This window comes from Toxotes jaculatrix, chromosome 1 (assembly GCF_017976425.1).
Source record: "Toxotes jaculatrix isolate fToxJac2 chromosome 1, fToxJac2.pri, whole genome shotgun sequence".
Taxonomy (NCBI): Eukaryota; Metazoa; Chordata; class Actinopteri; family Toxotidae; genus Toxotes; species Toxotes jaculatrix.
The window spans coordinates 25,724,177-25,740,641 of NC_054394.1; the positions used below are offsets into that span (position 1 = coordinate 25,724,177).

Here is a 16,465-nt window from a genome sequence, read left to right on the forward strand (position 1 = left end):
CGGTGTAGTCCCCCCTCCCTCGCTCTCTCTCTCTTTCACTCTCTCTTTTTGTCTAGTTACAATTCCACTGGTTACGTCTTCTGGTGTTATAACATTTAACAACCATAATTGTATACCTGTGTGTGTTCGTTGCTGTGCAGATAAATGCCCAAGATATCCACTATCAAGAGCAGCTCGGCCATGGAAATGGGGGCACAGTTTACAAGTAAGTGTTTGCCTCCATATGTATTGCAGATATTAAGGACAACACTTTGTGTCCAGTTTTAGACCGATGAGTGTGACTTTTCATATTTTTTTTCTGCCCAGTTTTTATGACAAAATTGCACACATTACTCTGCAAAAAAGGGTTCTGTGAAGGGCTCTCCATTTTCTTCACCACCCTCCCTCTGTTCCTTCATCTGTCCATTTATCTCTCAGTGCTTGGTGTGACATCTATCGGGCTGGTTTGTGTCTGTACCTTCATTTATTTATTCTGGTTTGAAGGTTGCAAACATATATGATATTGATTTGGGGCTGTAAAGTATGACAGCAATTGACTTAATCGGTCTATAGTACAGCACATTACCTGCCACAATAGAGGAGCTCCATCCTCCCTGGCTAGACAAATGTATTACCGCCCTGCTAACATTATGACAAGGCTGGCATTTGTGGTGCTCCTTTTATCTTTCTTTTCCCATCAATCCTTAGCTATTGAGCTGTTTTATTGAGATTGAAGTATTGATCACTGCTCAGACTAACCTTGACTTGACAGAGTGGTCTGCTTCACACAGTCCCCAGCAAACCCAGTAAATTTCCTATCCAGCAAATGCCATAAGACTCTCTTTTTTTCTTTTCACCCCTTTCCAACCCAACCACCTTTTTACTGTTTTATGACTTTAAAATAGTTTCATTAAGAGCCAGTCTCTCATAGTTGCAGGGGGATAAAATTGCTGATCAGTTTGGCACTAGAAATGGTTACACTGCACTGAGGAAGGCCAATATTGCAAGCCCAACATTTTCTCAGTCAATTTAACCCAGAAAAAAAATCCATATGCTTTGGTGCTGAAATTTTTATGGTTGAAAGGAGAAAGAAAAAATCAACCTGGTTGTTTATTACGCTATTTTTGATGTTTTAGATGTTGTATTTCATGTCCATTTTAATTCAAATAAATCTTTTAATTAAGATTTAAAAAAAAAAAAAAAAAAAAAAAGATCAATTCATAGGTGGTTTTCAAGGCAAGCAGAGGAGCCCAGACCTACTTTTCAGCAGTTTGAAGACAAAGCCATTTGAACATTTTCCTGAACTCACTCTGTGTCAAATTTATGCTACACAGTAATTCTAAGGAAGTTTTGAGTATGTAGTGTGTTCACACTAAAGTGACAAAAGATACTGAAAACGACGACAAACAAACGACTGTAAACACTGGAAATTCAATAGAATCTGGAAATATTGCAAAAAACTTAAACTTAGCTTAGGAGGAAAAGTTGGTATATCAATACAAAATACATCAAAGTGCAATGGAAACAGACTTAGCAAATAAATCCATGAACCACATGACCTAGCTAATAATTTGAAGATCAGATGTGTGTTTAGCGATAACGAGACTGTTACATTCCATGAAACAAACAAAAATGCCATATCACTGTTTTCTACATTTCTGTATTCTACATTTTCTATATTTCACTGTTGGAGACTTGACTGGTTCTCTTTTAAATGTGTCACCCCCTATTCTGCAGTGGTTTTAATGTTGTTTGACTGGAGACTTTGTGTTTCCAGGTGTTTATCTTGACAATCCAATTGTTTCCTCAAGTTTCACATAACAGTTTTTAGATTTAGAAGACTAAGATTTTGTGTTTTGTCAACTAAACCTAGACTAACATGTTTATGGTTTTCTTTGACTAGGACAAGACTAAAATGTCCAGAGTTTAGTAAACTAAAAAAAAGGATGAGATTTACTGAATATGACTAAAACGTGGACTTTTGATCTCAGCTCCACACTCTACAACTGGGCTTTTGTTTCCCAGACTACCAAATTAAACAGAAAAAGGACAGAAAACACAAGTTTCTAGTTTCTAGGCCTCCCTGCCTCTTTATATCTAAACTGGTCATTAGAGCCTGAGGAAACACACAAAATTGTGAATTTGTAACAAAATTGGTGTTAATTGTGTGGGTGCCCTTGACATCAGCTCTAAGAAATTTTCATCAACTGTTAATTGCTTCCCTGTTTCTATAATTTTAATTATTTTGTCACAGTCAAAAAAAAAAACTTTAAATATTTAATAGTGCTCCTCCCTTAATGTCACCTCTGATTTGTTATTGATAGGTTGTTGGTGACAAAACTGCGGTACAGTCTGTCTTCACAAAAGCTTTATCACTGTGGGATTTTGTTCAGGATTTGCACAGGAAACTTCCATTATCCAAACTGATGCATAAAGTAAAGATGAGCAGTCTAGGTTGGAATGATTACCATAATCTACAGACCATCTCAGTCACTGTTGCCCACGATCTCTGTGTTTTGTTTCTGTACAGAGACCAAGAAAAAGGGCATTACATTAGAATGGATTAGTCTAATTATCTCAAACATATTTTAATGTTTTCATTATTTACGATGTTTACAGAAGTACTTGCCAGCTGTGGAATTCCTTTGAATGAAAACAGCAAAATATAAAATAAGTTGTTTCCTTACTGTGGTTTACCTGTTACTTTTGTGGGAAAAGAGGGGGGAGTTTTCCCGTCAGTGCATGTGTTATTTCTCCTGCCAAAATTTTTATTTTGGTTCACTACATTCATTGGTTGTGATGTCACAGTATTGCAAACCGTGCTCTATTTTGTATGTACGTATAAAATATGCCAGTGATAGTTTTTTTTTTTCAGCACGCTGATATTTGCAATACATTCATTATAAATTATCCAGATGCATGTTTTCATTATTGGCACAGGACATGAACCATTAAAAAAAACACTGTATGCCTATGCACCAAGGGCCAGGACGTCCTGGACAAGGGCCTTGCTTAGAAGTCAATTCTCTATCGTCTTCAGCCTCTACCCTTTGGTCCAGCTTATATTAGACTTATCACGTTTGAAAAGCACTACCAAAGGCTCCCCACCTTTTAACCTCTTAGCCCATTTATGACCTAGAGCCATTTAGACTCAATTGGATGTTACCAACACCTCAGCTCTCCATAGCCACACGCTGACCTAGCCATCCATCACTGTCGGCCTTTGTTTTTTATTACACACTCTCTCAGAGGTCCATCTTGTCCACCAATCTAACTGACTCTATGGCTTATAAATACAAAAACAAGGACACAAAGGCTATTTTTGTGACTCATGGATCCAGCAGTGCAATTAAAACGAGCACACTGGCCTGGCTGTGACTGGGGTGACATCTACTTAGACACCCATGGCTGTTCCTTTAGTCTCTTAGCCCATTTTCTACATTGATTTTGTTTTTTTGCCTCATTGATTAGACTGTATATTGAAAGGCCAAACCTCTTTGGTTAATTGGTGGTAACCTAGTATCTTAGATCAAGATATTTAAAAGTCCAGAACCAGCTGAACAGGACTGCAGTTTACATCTGGCATCACAATGCCCAGAAAAGTTTGAGATTTGCTTTTTGAGTGGACTTTTATGATTTATTTTTACATGCCTGTCAGTTGTCACATTTGTTTTTATATTTTTATATTTAGTGGTTTAGAAGAAAAGTAAATCAAGTTTGATTTGGAGATGAATTGTATATGCAAAACTATGAAGAGGACTATGCCCTCCTTGAATGCAGCCTTATACAATATCTCTGCAGTAAATTCTACCTTCCTGAGGGTTATAATGTTCAATTGATTCACTACTTAATTGCCAGCAGCTCTAATGTAATTTTTAGTCAATGCTGAGGTTGTTTATTAGCGTACAGTTGGCACTAGTTAAGTTCACATGGCAGTCAGTGCTTATACAGAGACAATTTGTTTGTTAAATTAGCAATAATGCATGACGAGGTGTTCTGATACAAGAAAGTCGTACTCAATAAATTATAAATTATCTAATGGTTAGGAGCCTGAAGAAACAAAATCTTAAACCCCAGTGAAGAAAATGCTAAAAATACATTCACTTTCAAAATCCTCAAAATCCACCATTCAGTGATTCACAGCCTCAAGCTAAATTAATATGAAATTAATGTTTTATGGAATGATTATTTAATATCCACTGGAGGTTACTGCTCTAATTTATTAATCTTTTTTATTTAAATGGGAAATAATGTAACATGTGAAACCCACTGTATGCAAGACATACAGTTTTAGCCGTTCTTCCGGTCTGTGCCTGTAGATGGCGACACTGACGCGTCTACATTTGCAGGTCTAAACTGCATGTGTTACTTTCCTTTCCTGGAGGTGGTGCAGTGTGGCATGTGTAGAGCTGGTGTGGCAGTGACCAAGTGCTGTAGATCAACGTTAAAGACTACGAATCAACAGCAATATTTTTCTTTATGGAAGTACACATAATGTTCTGTAGCTACTGGCCCATACACCATCTCATGAAAAAACAACCATTTGCTGTTTGACTTCACTTGGAGAAGACTAGATTGGGTGTGTTATTGCAGACCTCAAACCAACAACAGTTGTGTTGATGTAATTTTTTCTCAGCCACAAGAGGCCTGCTTTCCAAATTGATTTCAAAGTGTATTCATGGAAGTAGGATGGTAGCAAGCCTTTCAACTTTGTAACTTGATCTTCATAGCCTTGCTTGATATTTAGCAAACTTTTTGTGTTTCCGTCATGTCTGTCTGTGAATGTCTGTTTAGATTTCTGTCTGTGTGTGTCAGTTTGGAGACCCATTATGGCCGTGTCAGGTGAGAGAGTCAGGGAGAGAGAAAGGCGGCCCATCATCCATGTGGCAGTGTAAACGTACCACGTTAGCCCTGATCCAGGAGGCCAGTCTCTCTAACCCACAGCTTCAACTTCAGAGACATAGCGAGAGGCCCTATGAATACTGCATGATGGAGCTTTTATTACAGAGCGAGCTGGAGTGTAAATAAGATCCAGGCAATGGGGCACGTTTACTGGGGTCAGATTAGGGGGAAGTGGACGGGGGGTGGCTATGTAACCTTGTCCCCATGTCTCCCGCTGTCACAATCCTGTCACTGTAATTCATACAGAGATGCTCTGCCCTGAGGTGGTCAAGGACAGTCTGAGAATAAAGCTTTAACCAAGCAGTAGTCACACTATATCTTCAGCTCTAAAACATACCTGCCCTTAAAACACATTTGTTTAAACTTTGAGATTTCTGAACTGTTATATATCTAACTAAGACATACAGCATTTTATTATTGCCATATAAACACCACAGGCTCAATGTTATTGTTTATCCTGTTCACAAATAACAGTTGATTTTATGGGAAGTTATGGGAATATTGTGCTTCAGTCTCATGTCTCAAATGTCTGTCTCAAATGTCTTTAATGTCTGTTTACCTTCATCAAACTCTGGCCAAAAAAAAAAAAAAAAAATAGATGTGAAACTGCATGAAGGTACAAACACAAATACTCAAACAAAACCTGTGCTCAAGGTATCTCACGCAAAGTCTATATCTCACAATGCTGAACTTCTCATGTGTTTAAGTAGAAGTTAGGTGCATTCAGCCACAGGCTTGGTATATTTTTCAGCATGTCTAGACTTTTCATTGAGGACTACAAGTGGTTTAGTGTGGTGAAGACTTGGTTTAATCCCTTTTCAGGCTGCCTTACCCAGACACACAACCTGCCCAGTCAGTATTTAACATGTCTGCCCTTGCGATCTTGCTTCAATTAACATCTTCATCTTAATTAAGAGGCAGCAGTCATGCTTAACTGATATTGATTGTAGCTTAAAGGAAAACTGAGGTATCAGAATGGAAACAAGGCCGTCAACATTAAAGTGCAAATGGCTCTCAGAAAAGATGACACTAAAGTTTAGAAATGCCACCTACACCTACCATCACCTACACTCTGCAAAAAGAGTGTAAAAGAGTGAAAGCTTATATCTTATACCCATTTCATATTTTTTGTTTGTCCTTTATGTGCAAATCTTTTACAAAGCTTGTCGTGTGACTTGAAACAAACTGACGTTGGACACATCTTTTCTGTCTCAATAACTGTGAACCTACTACATTTAAGATTAAATTAAAGGAAATGATGAAAATAGTTATTTATTGAGAACTTGCCGCAATATATGGAATAATTGGGTAGTTGAATATGTGTGATTACTATGGATTCTCTCATCAGTCATGAGACTGTTATTAAAGATTGGTTAAGCTCACATGCTGCATGGCATAGCTACAGTCACAGACCAGTGTTTGCTCTAACTGTGGGTAAATACCTGACGTGGCACTAATAGGTGTCATTAATTAAAGGCCTGGGCCAGTTTAGAGGTGTCTGGCCGAAGAGCAATGCGATACTCCTAATCTAAGACACATTAATCACACCTTGCACCATACACATTTTCTCTGCAAGACCCACTGACAGGTGAGTAGCCAGGTATCACATTTACTAAGCCTGCTTGCAAGCTAACCATCCTGTATGACGTACACTGCACCCACCTTATCCCAATCACCTGACAGCTGTTGGACAGTATTCGTCCTTGAGGATTGTATGTTGAAAGGTCCTCAGGTATTGTCACTGGTGCCGTAAACTAACCTTCAAGGGCTGTAACTAAAGCCGACGTTTGGCATTAAGGAGTTTGATAATTAAATCATTACAGGGACGGCCTGTGGCTGCTGCTTTACTTGCAATTCAAAACTCTGTCTGGAACAACTAGTAATAGGGCTGGCTGGATCTGGTTTTGGGTAATGACCTCTGACCTTTAAGAGTAATGACAGCAGCATTTTGTCATCCTAATTTAGACTCTACTGTTGCTTAGAAACTCACAGACCCTTGGAGTTTTTTTTATTGCGTTGTCATTCACAGAATGTACTTTAATTACCTGTCCCTTGAACTTCCTGCGTTCCAGTTTGTGTCAAGTTATACTGAATTTCCTGTTTCCATTTTTGTTTTAATTCTAAAAGTACGGTTGCGTTACACTTCTGTCCTAGTAAGATTCACTCTGTCTTCACTTTTGCTGAATACCGCACACTAAAACCATTTACCACTTTTTATGTTGTCTGAGACCACATAGAAAATCTCTAACATTTTCACATAAACCTGTGGAAGAAGAAGAAATATTTAAGATTCTGCATTTTTTCAAGGCCAGCAATCATATTTAAGCAAATTAACTCCTTTACACAAAAGGTAAGATTTCCTGGAGTTGTATCCCTTCCATTGAGGCATGCGTTCAGATGACACTCGGGTGGATTTGATCTACTCATCAGAGGCTCGTTCAAGTAACTCAACTTGCAGCGAGTGTGTGTTATAAATAAGCTTGTGCCTCAAGTTTCCGACAGGTCATTGCTTTCTAAGTAGAATTGTGATAGTGGGAAAAATGGCATCAGAACTAAGTTAAAGTGTCATGAGTCAAATTCTTTCATCAAAAGGGAAAAAAAGTCTGAAAATCAAAACACAAAAACAGGCTGCCATTTCAATAAACTCAAGCAACTGCTTTCAATAGTTTTACTTCATATCATCTCCTGTTTTGTCCTTCTAGAGCGTACCATGTTCACGGCAAGAGGGTTTTAGCTGTCAAGGTGAGACCTCCTTCCGTTTTGAAGATACTATACTGTTGATACCATCGACCACATCAGCAGAACCTGTTGATGTTGTAGTGTTGTGTTTATTAAATGCTAACCACCCCCCCCACGCCCCCCCCCCCCCCCCCCCCCCCCCCCCCCATTGTTCCATTACAGGTCATCCCACTGGATATCACGGTGGAATTACAGAAGCAGATCATGTCAGAATTAGAAATTCTCTACAAGGTTGGTTTGACTGACTTCATCTGTTCATCTTAACCAAAACAATTTCTCTTTTCTCCACTGAATGTTATGGCCCTGCCATATCTCCACTGTTAATTAACCATGAGTGTAGCTCATGAAGTGCTTACAGTGTAAGCCAGGGATCAACGATACAGGGACACTCAGGCAACATACACATGGACTAGGCATGTGAGTTTACTAAAAACAGTCTGAATTTCTTTCCATGCATAAGAGGTTTCTACTGTTGAACCTGACACATACAGGCCCAGACACCGTGAGCAAGGAGACTCACTTAAAACTGAGAGGCTTATAAACATTGAACACGAAGAAAGAAGTTATGGCTACCCTGAAACAGAGGGGACATCACCTAACTCGAGCTCAGTATGTTGGTGTGTTTCTCAGTGGCCCCGCTTTGCTGAGCAAGCCGTTTTCCCATGCAGTGTGTGTGGAATTAAATCATCAATAAAATTGTTTCTTTCCAAACAAAAACAGCTTATAGACTTAAAATTAATGCTGTTGAAGCATGCTTCTGAGCACTTACTAGAATCACTTTAGCATGAGTGATCATGAAAAACTTTAAATTCAGTGCTGCTGTTGCATTTCGCTCAAATTCACAACGAGGATGATATAAAAATAAATTCTTTTGTATCACAGATAAATATTTTGGCATGCTCTTTAATGATCAGACTGTCTCTTCTCTTGATTGCAGTGTGATTCACCCTACATCATCACATTCTTCAGTGCCTTTTTTGTTGAGAACCGGATATCCATATGCACAGAATTCATGGACGGTGAGTGTTCTCTGTAGCTTAAACCAGTAGATCATATGTTTTTTTTCTTTGCTAGCCAGAGACTTTGGGGAACTATCCTCTGTCTCTCTGCTGTGTATCCATTTACACTTCTGCAGATCAAGAGAACGTCTTATCTCTGTGAGCTGCTTAGCATGCCTGTGTGCTAAAAGCTACAAGGGCGTGATAAATCTTGACTTAAGTGCATTTGTAGGTGCGTTTGTACGTGTTTGCCTGGCCTAGTGTGAGATGGGGGGCCGTTTATGTTTTTAGGCATGTGTGTTAGTCCATGTGTGTGTTAATGCAGCGATTCCCCTGTTTCACACATTTGCCAGCTTGTCAGCAAAGTCTGTCTAACCTCTGAGCACGCTCTTACTTTATGAAACTTTTCTGTGATCAGTCGTTTCCAGTTGTACTTGGCCATTGCGAACAATAAATTACATCTGGACTCTGAGGAAACAAATCAGTGAAATTGTCATCTTATTTCTTCTTTAACTGAGATGACAAATAAATGTCAAACTAAGACTGTTTTAAGTTTTAACAAACAGCAAATATATTGAATATAATTGTGTAGACTTAATTTTCAAGTATATTTTGCGTTTCTGTATTTTGTTTGTGTAGACATGAGTGGAATCCATCCTCTGCCCTGAAACCAAATTAAATATAAGAGCAGTGGGCAGCTATTCTGAGATTAACCATGTTGAAAATATTAGTCTTCTTTCCTGTGGTCTTCTCTGACTGTTTCTGTAATTTTTTTTAATTTATTGAGGTTTAGAGAGTCACACAGTACACATGTTGTCAGTGATGGTTCTCGTACTACCCTCATGAGCAAGTGTTTTTACCTTTGACTGTGAAGTATATTCAAACATTAATTTTGTGTACATTTCTTGTGTAAGTGCATAGTTCTTTCTTGACAAGTTGCTAAGTGACTTACTGTAGGGCTCGATCCAAATGGAATTGCAAGCAATGTTTTTATGAGTGTTACAGCCTGTATGAGCAACATGAATTTGGCTTTGTGTTGTGCCAAAAAGGCAATTAAGAGACTAGTTAGGAAATGGTGCACAAATGTGCCACACTAATCACTGTATTAATGAAAAATATGTCTTTTGCAGGTGGTTCTTTGGACGTGTACAAAAGAATTCCAGAGCCTGTGCTGGGCAGAATCGCAGTGGCAGTGAGTTTCCAAAAAAAAAAAAAAAAAAAAACGCCTTGTTAGTAGTTTGAGTGAAAAGCCTCTGAGTCAAGGGGTGTGTTCTGGAGTTTTTAAGAAATATTTGTAGTTTCTTAGAGTGTGGTCGTCCATGCAGGCTTGACAGTTTTCACTGTGACCTGTTATTCGTTAATCAGATACAGAACAGGTCTGAGGAAAGAAAAAACACTCATTTTATTAATGAAAAATAAAGAAAGAGAACCACAGGTGTGAAATTTTCAATTAGCCTCTACTGGGTGAAGTGACGGACAAAGTCAGTGTGTTCCCCTTATCCTCCCCTCTCTCTTACTATCGCCGTCCTTTTCCACTCTCAGTTAAAACTACCATTTTGATAGAAATGGCCTTGAAGTTGATAAAGGCATGTCTCTTTTCCACACTCATTACCCTTCTCCTGTCTCCTCCTTCTCTTCTCTGTCTCCCTCCTTTAACTTTGTCCGTAATCAAACAATGACAGCTATTTAGTCAGTGTTAATTCTAATTCACAGCTTTGCCTCATTTCCACTGTCACAGTTGTTAATTATCACTGAAGGATAAGCACCCGAGAGGGTGTGAGTGAAGCTGCACATGCCAGTTGTTGCGCTCACACCTTTTGAGGCAGCAAGACTTCAGAAAGCTTTTGTGTTTTCTTAATTTTATCTCAGAGGCCGTTGTGTATTAGGGATGGACGGCGGGACACTAGAGGCTAGAATCAACTCTCACATCCCATAAATGGAAAATTCACCTCAAAGCAGTATTACAAATGAGGAAATGAGTAATAATAATAAATGAGTAAAAATATTACAATATATCAGGCTGGTGGAATCATATGAGTGTGATGAACACAGCTGCACAATGGTGGAAAAGCAAGTGTCTCTCTTTCCCTAACAATTTTATTTAAAAAAATATTGTCCCTGCAGTGTGTATTTGATTGTGGTGTCTGCTCCCAGTCAGTCAGTACAATCCATGGTCACAGTCTGAGGACAGCAACATGCAAAAATGGCACAGATGCAACCCTATGGTCTCCAAATTGGACACTCTCTGGACCATGGCTTCTGTCCAATGTCCTGTCCTTGAAACCAAGACCAGAAGTACAGACAATTTGCCCTGTTGCTTGAATTTAGTGCCCATAGTGCATGTAATTGACCTTTATTGTCCAGAATGTCTCTACAGCTCTGACTCTATTGCCCATTCACCCTTAGCACCGTTATAGAAGTCATCGGCCAACACAGTATTTTGTCTTTTTCAATATCTTAAAAGCACACACAGTCCAGAGTGGGCAATTGCTATGATACCTCATTTATCATCATTTCAGTTTAAAAATAAATAAATAAATAAATAAAATCAGTCAGAAATCCACAAGTGTGAAGTTTAGAAATTTCCACCATAGAAAATTCACAAGAAGGCTAATCAGTGTGGAGGCTAACAGTCAGCATCCCTCCTGATCGCCAGTCTAAGTGTAACATCAATACAACATTAGGAACATGTGTGAACCACGACAGCACAGCAGTATGCAAAGCTTTCAGCATTTCAGGATGAATCTTGTCTAACCCCTCCCCCCTTTGCCCCTTAGGAGCTTACTGACCACCTCAGTGACATGTGCACGACAGCCATGTTGGGAGGTGTAACCAGTCTCATTGTCATGTTTCCGCTACATATCTGTTCAGTATGCATTGGTCAAATTAGTTTTTTTTATCTCAGAAGTGAGATGAGACTTTTCCCAACACCCCACGTCGTACGTAACGTAAAAGGTCTTGCAGAATGAACAAACAGCAGTTGGAAGATGACCGAGAACAGCCTTCGTTTTGAAACTCATGTGGACACACCAATTAACAGCCCGATAAATCTCTATCTATTTCAGGACAGAACAAATGACAGTGTAGACTAAAGTCTCATTTGTCTACATTCAATTCCAGATTAAGGTCATGGCTGTTTATATTATTCAGCCAAGTGTGCTTCTTGAATGTGGTCAAAATAACTGAACTATTTCTTTCTGTCGTCTGTCTCCCTAGGTAGTCAAAGGCCTGACATATCTGTGGAGCCTGAAGATACTTCACAGAGGTGAGTAAGGTATTGCGTAGGCTCGGTGTTATTAAAAGAAAAGAGCAGAGTTGATAAAGACAAGCTGCAGGGTGCTGATGTTGCAGTTCTATCAAGCAGTTTGTCTCCGCAGATGTCAAGCCTTCCAATATGCTGGTGAACACCCGAGGACAAGTCAAGCTCTGTGACTTTGGTGTCAGCACACAGGTATACTGATTTGTTTGTGTGAGCATGGGAGAGAGAGAGAGAAAGGATGGAAGATGGAAGAGAGAAGAAGACAAACAATTGTCCATGGCTGCATCACCACAGTCCTGTGCAATCTGTGTGTGTGTTTGTGTGTGTGTGCACAGATCTGTGTGCATATGGTCAATCTGTCAATCACTGTATTCATTTTCAACTCAAAACATCAGCGCTGTCCCAAGGGTCTTCCTCTCACATTAACTCCCCCCCTCAGCTCCATTGTTCTGCAGCCTCCAAAAAAAATCACTTGTTATAATTATGACCCGCACACACAACGGCAAAGCCTCATTGGTATGGATTCAGTAGATGTGGGGACGGCGTAGGTGGCAGACAATAGCTTAGTCTGTGTGTGTGTGTGTGGGGCAGTGTGTGTTTGTAATGTAATCATCGGGGACAGACCTTCAGTGTTCCCCAGAACATCAACCCTGAGGACTCTGTCTCCTTTTTCAACACACACACACACACACACCATCCCTTCTGTGGCAAATTGTTATTCATTTTTAACCTCCACTTCCATGGAAACTCCAAGGTGAATTTTACACCCAGCATGTGTAACACTAGCAGCACTGACTTGTCCTCTGTCTTTTTAACTCTGTTTTTGTGTTTGTCTCTCTTTCACACATACACAGTCTCCCTCCCTCTCTCACACTCTGTAGGGCATGCTCAAAAAAAAAACAAAAAAAAAATAAAAAACAGCCATGAGGGAACAGACACTCATTATCACAGTCCTGTCATTGATGGCATGTGCCATTGTATCCACATACAGACACTGACTCACTAATGTCTCCTTGTCTTACTCCTGTTCCCTTGTGCGAGGGTTGGGAGCAGCCCAAAATATCAACCTGACATGTCAATAGATTTAGGTGATGTAAGTTAGGTCCATCTCCCATTTTTTCTTTTTGTCCCCTAACACTGGGCAATGAAATAATGAGTCTTAAAAGTTATTAATAAGGTTTGAGGTTCCTTGATGCGGTTGGTTATTCATCCACTGTTTATGAATTTCTTTTGCAGTTGGTGAATTCTATTGCCAAAACGTATGTGGGAACTAACGCATACATGGCGGTGAGTGATCCGTTAATTTCAGTCTTAGGTCAAATCATTTTGAAGTTGTACTACAGAAGCCATGAGTGATCACAGGGTGTCACGCTCTGACTTCGTCCTGGCACTTCTTGATGTTCTTGTTTTTGCTCCACAGCCGGAAAGGATATCGGGAGAACAGTATGGTATTCATGCGGATGTCTGGAGCGTGGGAATCTCTTTTATGGAGGTACGACAATGTATAAATGGCTTTATGCTGTAACTGGTATTTGCACAGCAAGTTGTGTGGCAAATTTATGGAGAGGGCACTAAAATCTAGTTAAAATGAGATCCATTTAAATGTAATATAATCACACAGTCATCAGACAGTTGAAACCCATTAGATTGCATTGTATGTCTTTAAGACTGGCTGATTCTCATTGACTGAGCAACATAAGATGCGTATGTGTTTGTGTGTCCACGTGTGTGCGCATCAGTATCTCCGTTCATCTCTCCCTATAGCGTTGATCGAGCGTTTGACTGACACCGTGCGTTTTCAAATAACATTTTAATTTCAGTATTACACTTCCCTGGTCTCTCCCACTGACACTATTGATTCTCCATCTGTTTCTGTCCACAGCTCTCCCTCTGCACTATAACAGATGATGTGGGCTTCTGCCTCGCCTTTGTTTGTCAATAATGTTATATCATTACAATTATAACAATAATGGATGAGTTCACACAGAAGGAGCCATGTCAAAATTATTGACATGATTTCTGTGTGATAAAGATAGAGCTTTAAAGCAGTGAACCCCTCCCGGCCCTGTTCTCTTTATCTCTAGCTGTGAATGTGTGCATTAAGCTAAATGAAATGTCTTGCAGTCCCACTCAATGTGGATTGATCTTTAGCCTAGTAGTTGGTCTATTTATGTTCAAGGAAAGACCGTGAGCGTTTTGACGTTTTAATAACGTAATGTTGCCAATAAGCTGCCCTTGACCAAGATGAAAAATGTCCACCCCAAGTGAATTGCCAAATGTCAGGGAGAGTTGTCACCCAGCCCCCCCCCCCCCCCCCTCCACACTCCCCAAGCCAAAATAACAGACATACACGCATTGCATACAACCATCCCACAATCCTGTCCCCCTCCTCTTTATCCCTTTATTTTGTTCTCAGCAGGTGGTAATCGTGGGGGGGTTATTAACTAATAGCTGATGTTGTTTGATGAGGTAGTGTTATCAGCAGGTGGGCACTAAGCTTACCTCAAAGACTGAAAGTCTCAAGTTCCGCACGCATCAGTGGCTTTAGCAGCGTTTTCCTTCTGTGTCTACATGTGAATTCCATGCCAGTAAGACACTGCCAATGGAAGGGCATATGTACATTAATGCATGAGTACACAGATTGTAGATATTAGTTAGCACAGGTTCTTACAGATGTAATAATCAGCATTTTCCAGTATTTTCTTAAATTCTTTCACATGTCTCAAGAATAATCTGAGAATATCTTGTAGCACTTAGTATTGTCTTCTTTTACACAGCTGGCGCTGGGTATGTTCCCCTATCCACAGGTGAGTTATTTTCATTTATTTGTATCTCAGACTTATTTCTTATAATACTTAACCTGCTTCCAGCCAAAAAAAAAAGAAACAGAATTCGATTTGTTTGAACTGATTTTAGCTGTGGTGATTCCTCTTGCAGGAAAACACATTAGTTTACAATAGCAATGTCCTCAGTGATTACTGTGTGCCTCAAATTGTATTTTTTCTCTTCAAAATTTCATTATATTTTTAAAGATTAAATAAGATGAATTTTCAGATTGCTGTAATTGTAATGTGAGGTTCTAATCATCATTCACAGCCCTCAGTGAGACAGAAATGTAATCCACAGTATTTTCCAGATTAATTGTTCAGAATTGATATAGAACCTTAAATGTATAAATGGATTTGGGTTCATTTTTTTTCCCCTCATTACACAAAGTTAAAATCCTGCTCAAATGTAATTGCCGACTACAGAAGTGACTTCCCAATCCCATCAAGTCTTAATTAGCTCTTTAAGATGGGTTTATCTCCCCAATCCCTAGCTGAGCAATCCAAATCTGGTTACCTCAGGTTACCTCCTGGCCACCCGCCCCTTTGAAATGTTAAGGGGAAGATTTTGTCTGATGAAGAGTTTGTTCTTAAAACTGTGTTGTGATTGTATGAAAATTATGCTTTGAAAACATTAATCACCCAAAAGTTTTTCACATCAGCCATTGACACGAGCTACACCTTCTGTTTTTGAATGGTTTGATTAACAAGGAAAATTATTAAATCTTGAAAGTGTTCTGCATATTGACACACAACCATTTTCTCTGTAATTTTCCTGTAGGCTTAATGTATGCATTAAGCTTGGACTGCTCCGTCAGTCAAATGAAACCTCATTGTGGTTGATGAAAGAGGCAGAGTGTGATGTAACCACTGTACAATCTGCCCAGGGACTGCCTAAGTGACTGCTTCTTTTCAGTATGCCAGTTACTCTTCCTGGGAAAGAGGGAGCCAGTTTAGTAAATGTTGGAGCTTTGGAGCTGGATGTCATATGGGACTTTTAAAATCTCAGCGTCTATGTGTTAAATTTTTTTTTCTTCTAGCTTGTAGGTGTGTTGGCTGTTATTGGCAGTTACCTCTGAAGATGTCATCCCATTAATGTTATCTGTCATGCGCTGAGAGAAACCCAAAAGTGTTTTTACAGGAATTTACTCAGCACCTGGTTCTTCCATGGTAAACAACCATCTGTGAGATAGATCACAGAGACACAGTTGTGATGTAGCTCCTCACTTATTTTCTGTCGATCATTAATTCTTAAGCTACGATGAAAAGCAAACGCAAACCTTTGTGCGAGGGAGCAAAGGTGTGTTTGCTAGTGTATTTTGGTGAATGAAGGTTAGTATGGTGTACCCTCATTGATTTTAAATGAGGTGGCCAAAATATTAGAAACACATCTCAGTTTATAGTTTAGGCTCTCCGCTGTCGTGCAGCTATACTCATCTCAGTGTTAATTTTTCCCTAACTCCATATGGTACTGCAGACAGTTCACCTGCAGGCTGTAGCAGAGTGGTGTGGCGAGAGCGCTCGGATCCAGCTCGTCAGGCGCAGCCAGCCAAAGTCCTCAGGCCTAAGCTGTCATTTTTGCAGACGCTGGCACAGCTGTCTGTGCAAAACCCCCTGCTACACTTCACAGAGAACATTTTAGTACAGGCTGAGGGAGAAGTTGGAGAAGATGAAAGAGGTTGGAAGAGAATCAGTGGCATCTGAGTTTTCAACTGTAGACTGGTGGTATTTTCAGGGTGAGCTGTTAAAGTTGAATTTGGCTT

General features: G+C 39.6%; 1 protein-coding gene across 2 annotated transcripts in view; it reads left to right on the forward strand.

Annotated features, from left to right (window-relative positions):
• Positions 1-16,465, forward strand: part of map2k5 (mitogen-activated protein kinase kinase 5) — a 49,943-nt gene that overhangs the window by 9,601 nt on the left and 23,877 nt on the right. For both annotated transcript variants that reach the window (XM_041034877.1, XM_041034886.1), the window contains exons 8-17: positions 141-205; positions 7,584-7,623; positions 7,783-7,851; positions 8,558-8,639; positions 9,749-9,810; positions 11,835-11,883; positions 11,996-12,069; positions 13,114-13,164; positions 13,298-13,369; positions 14,655-14,684. In XM_041034877.1, coding sequence (XP_040890811.1) covers positions 141-205; positions 7,584-7,623; positions 7,783-7,851; positions 8,558-8,639; positions 9,749-9,810; positions 11,835-11,883; positions 11,996-12,069; positions 13,114-13,164; positions 13,298-13,369; positions 14,655-14,684 — 594 coding nt within the window. The remainder of the gene's footprint in view (positions 1-140; positions 206-7,583; positions 7,624-7,782; positions 7,852-8,557; positions 8,640-9,748; positions 9,811-11,834; positions 11,884-11,995; positions 12,070-13,113; positions 13,165-13,297; positions 13,370-14,654; positions 14,685-16,465) is intronic.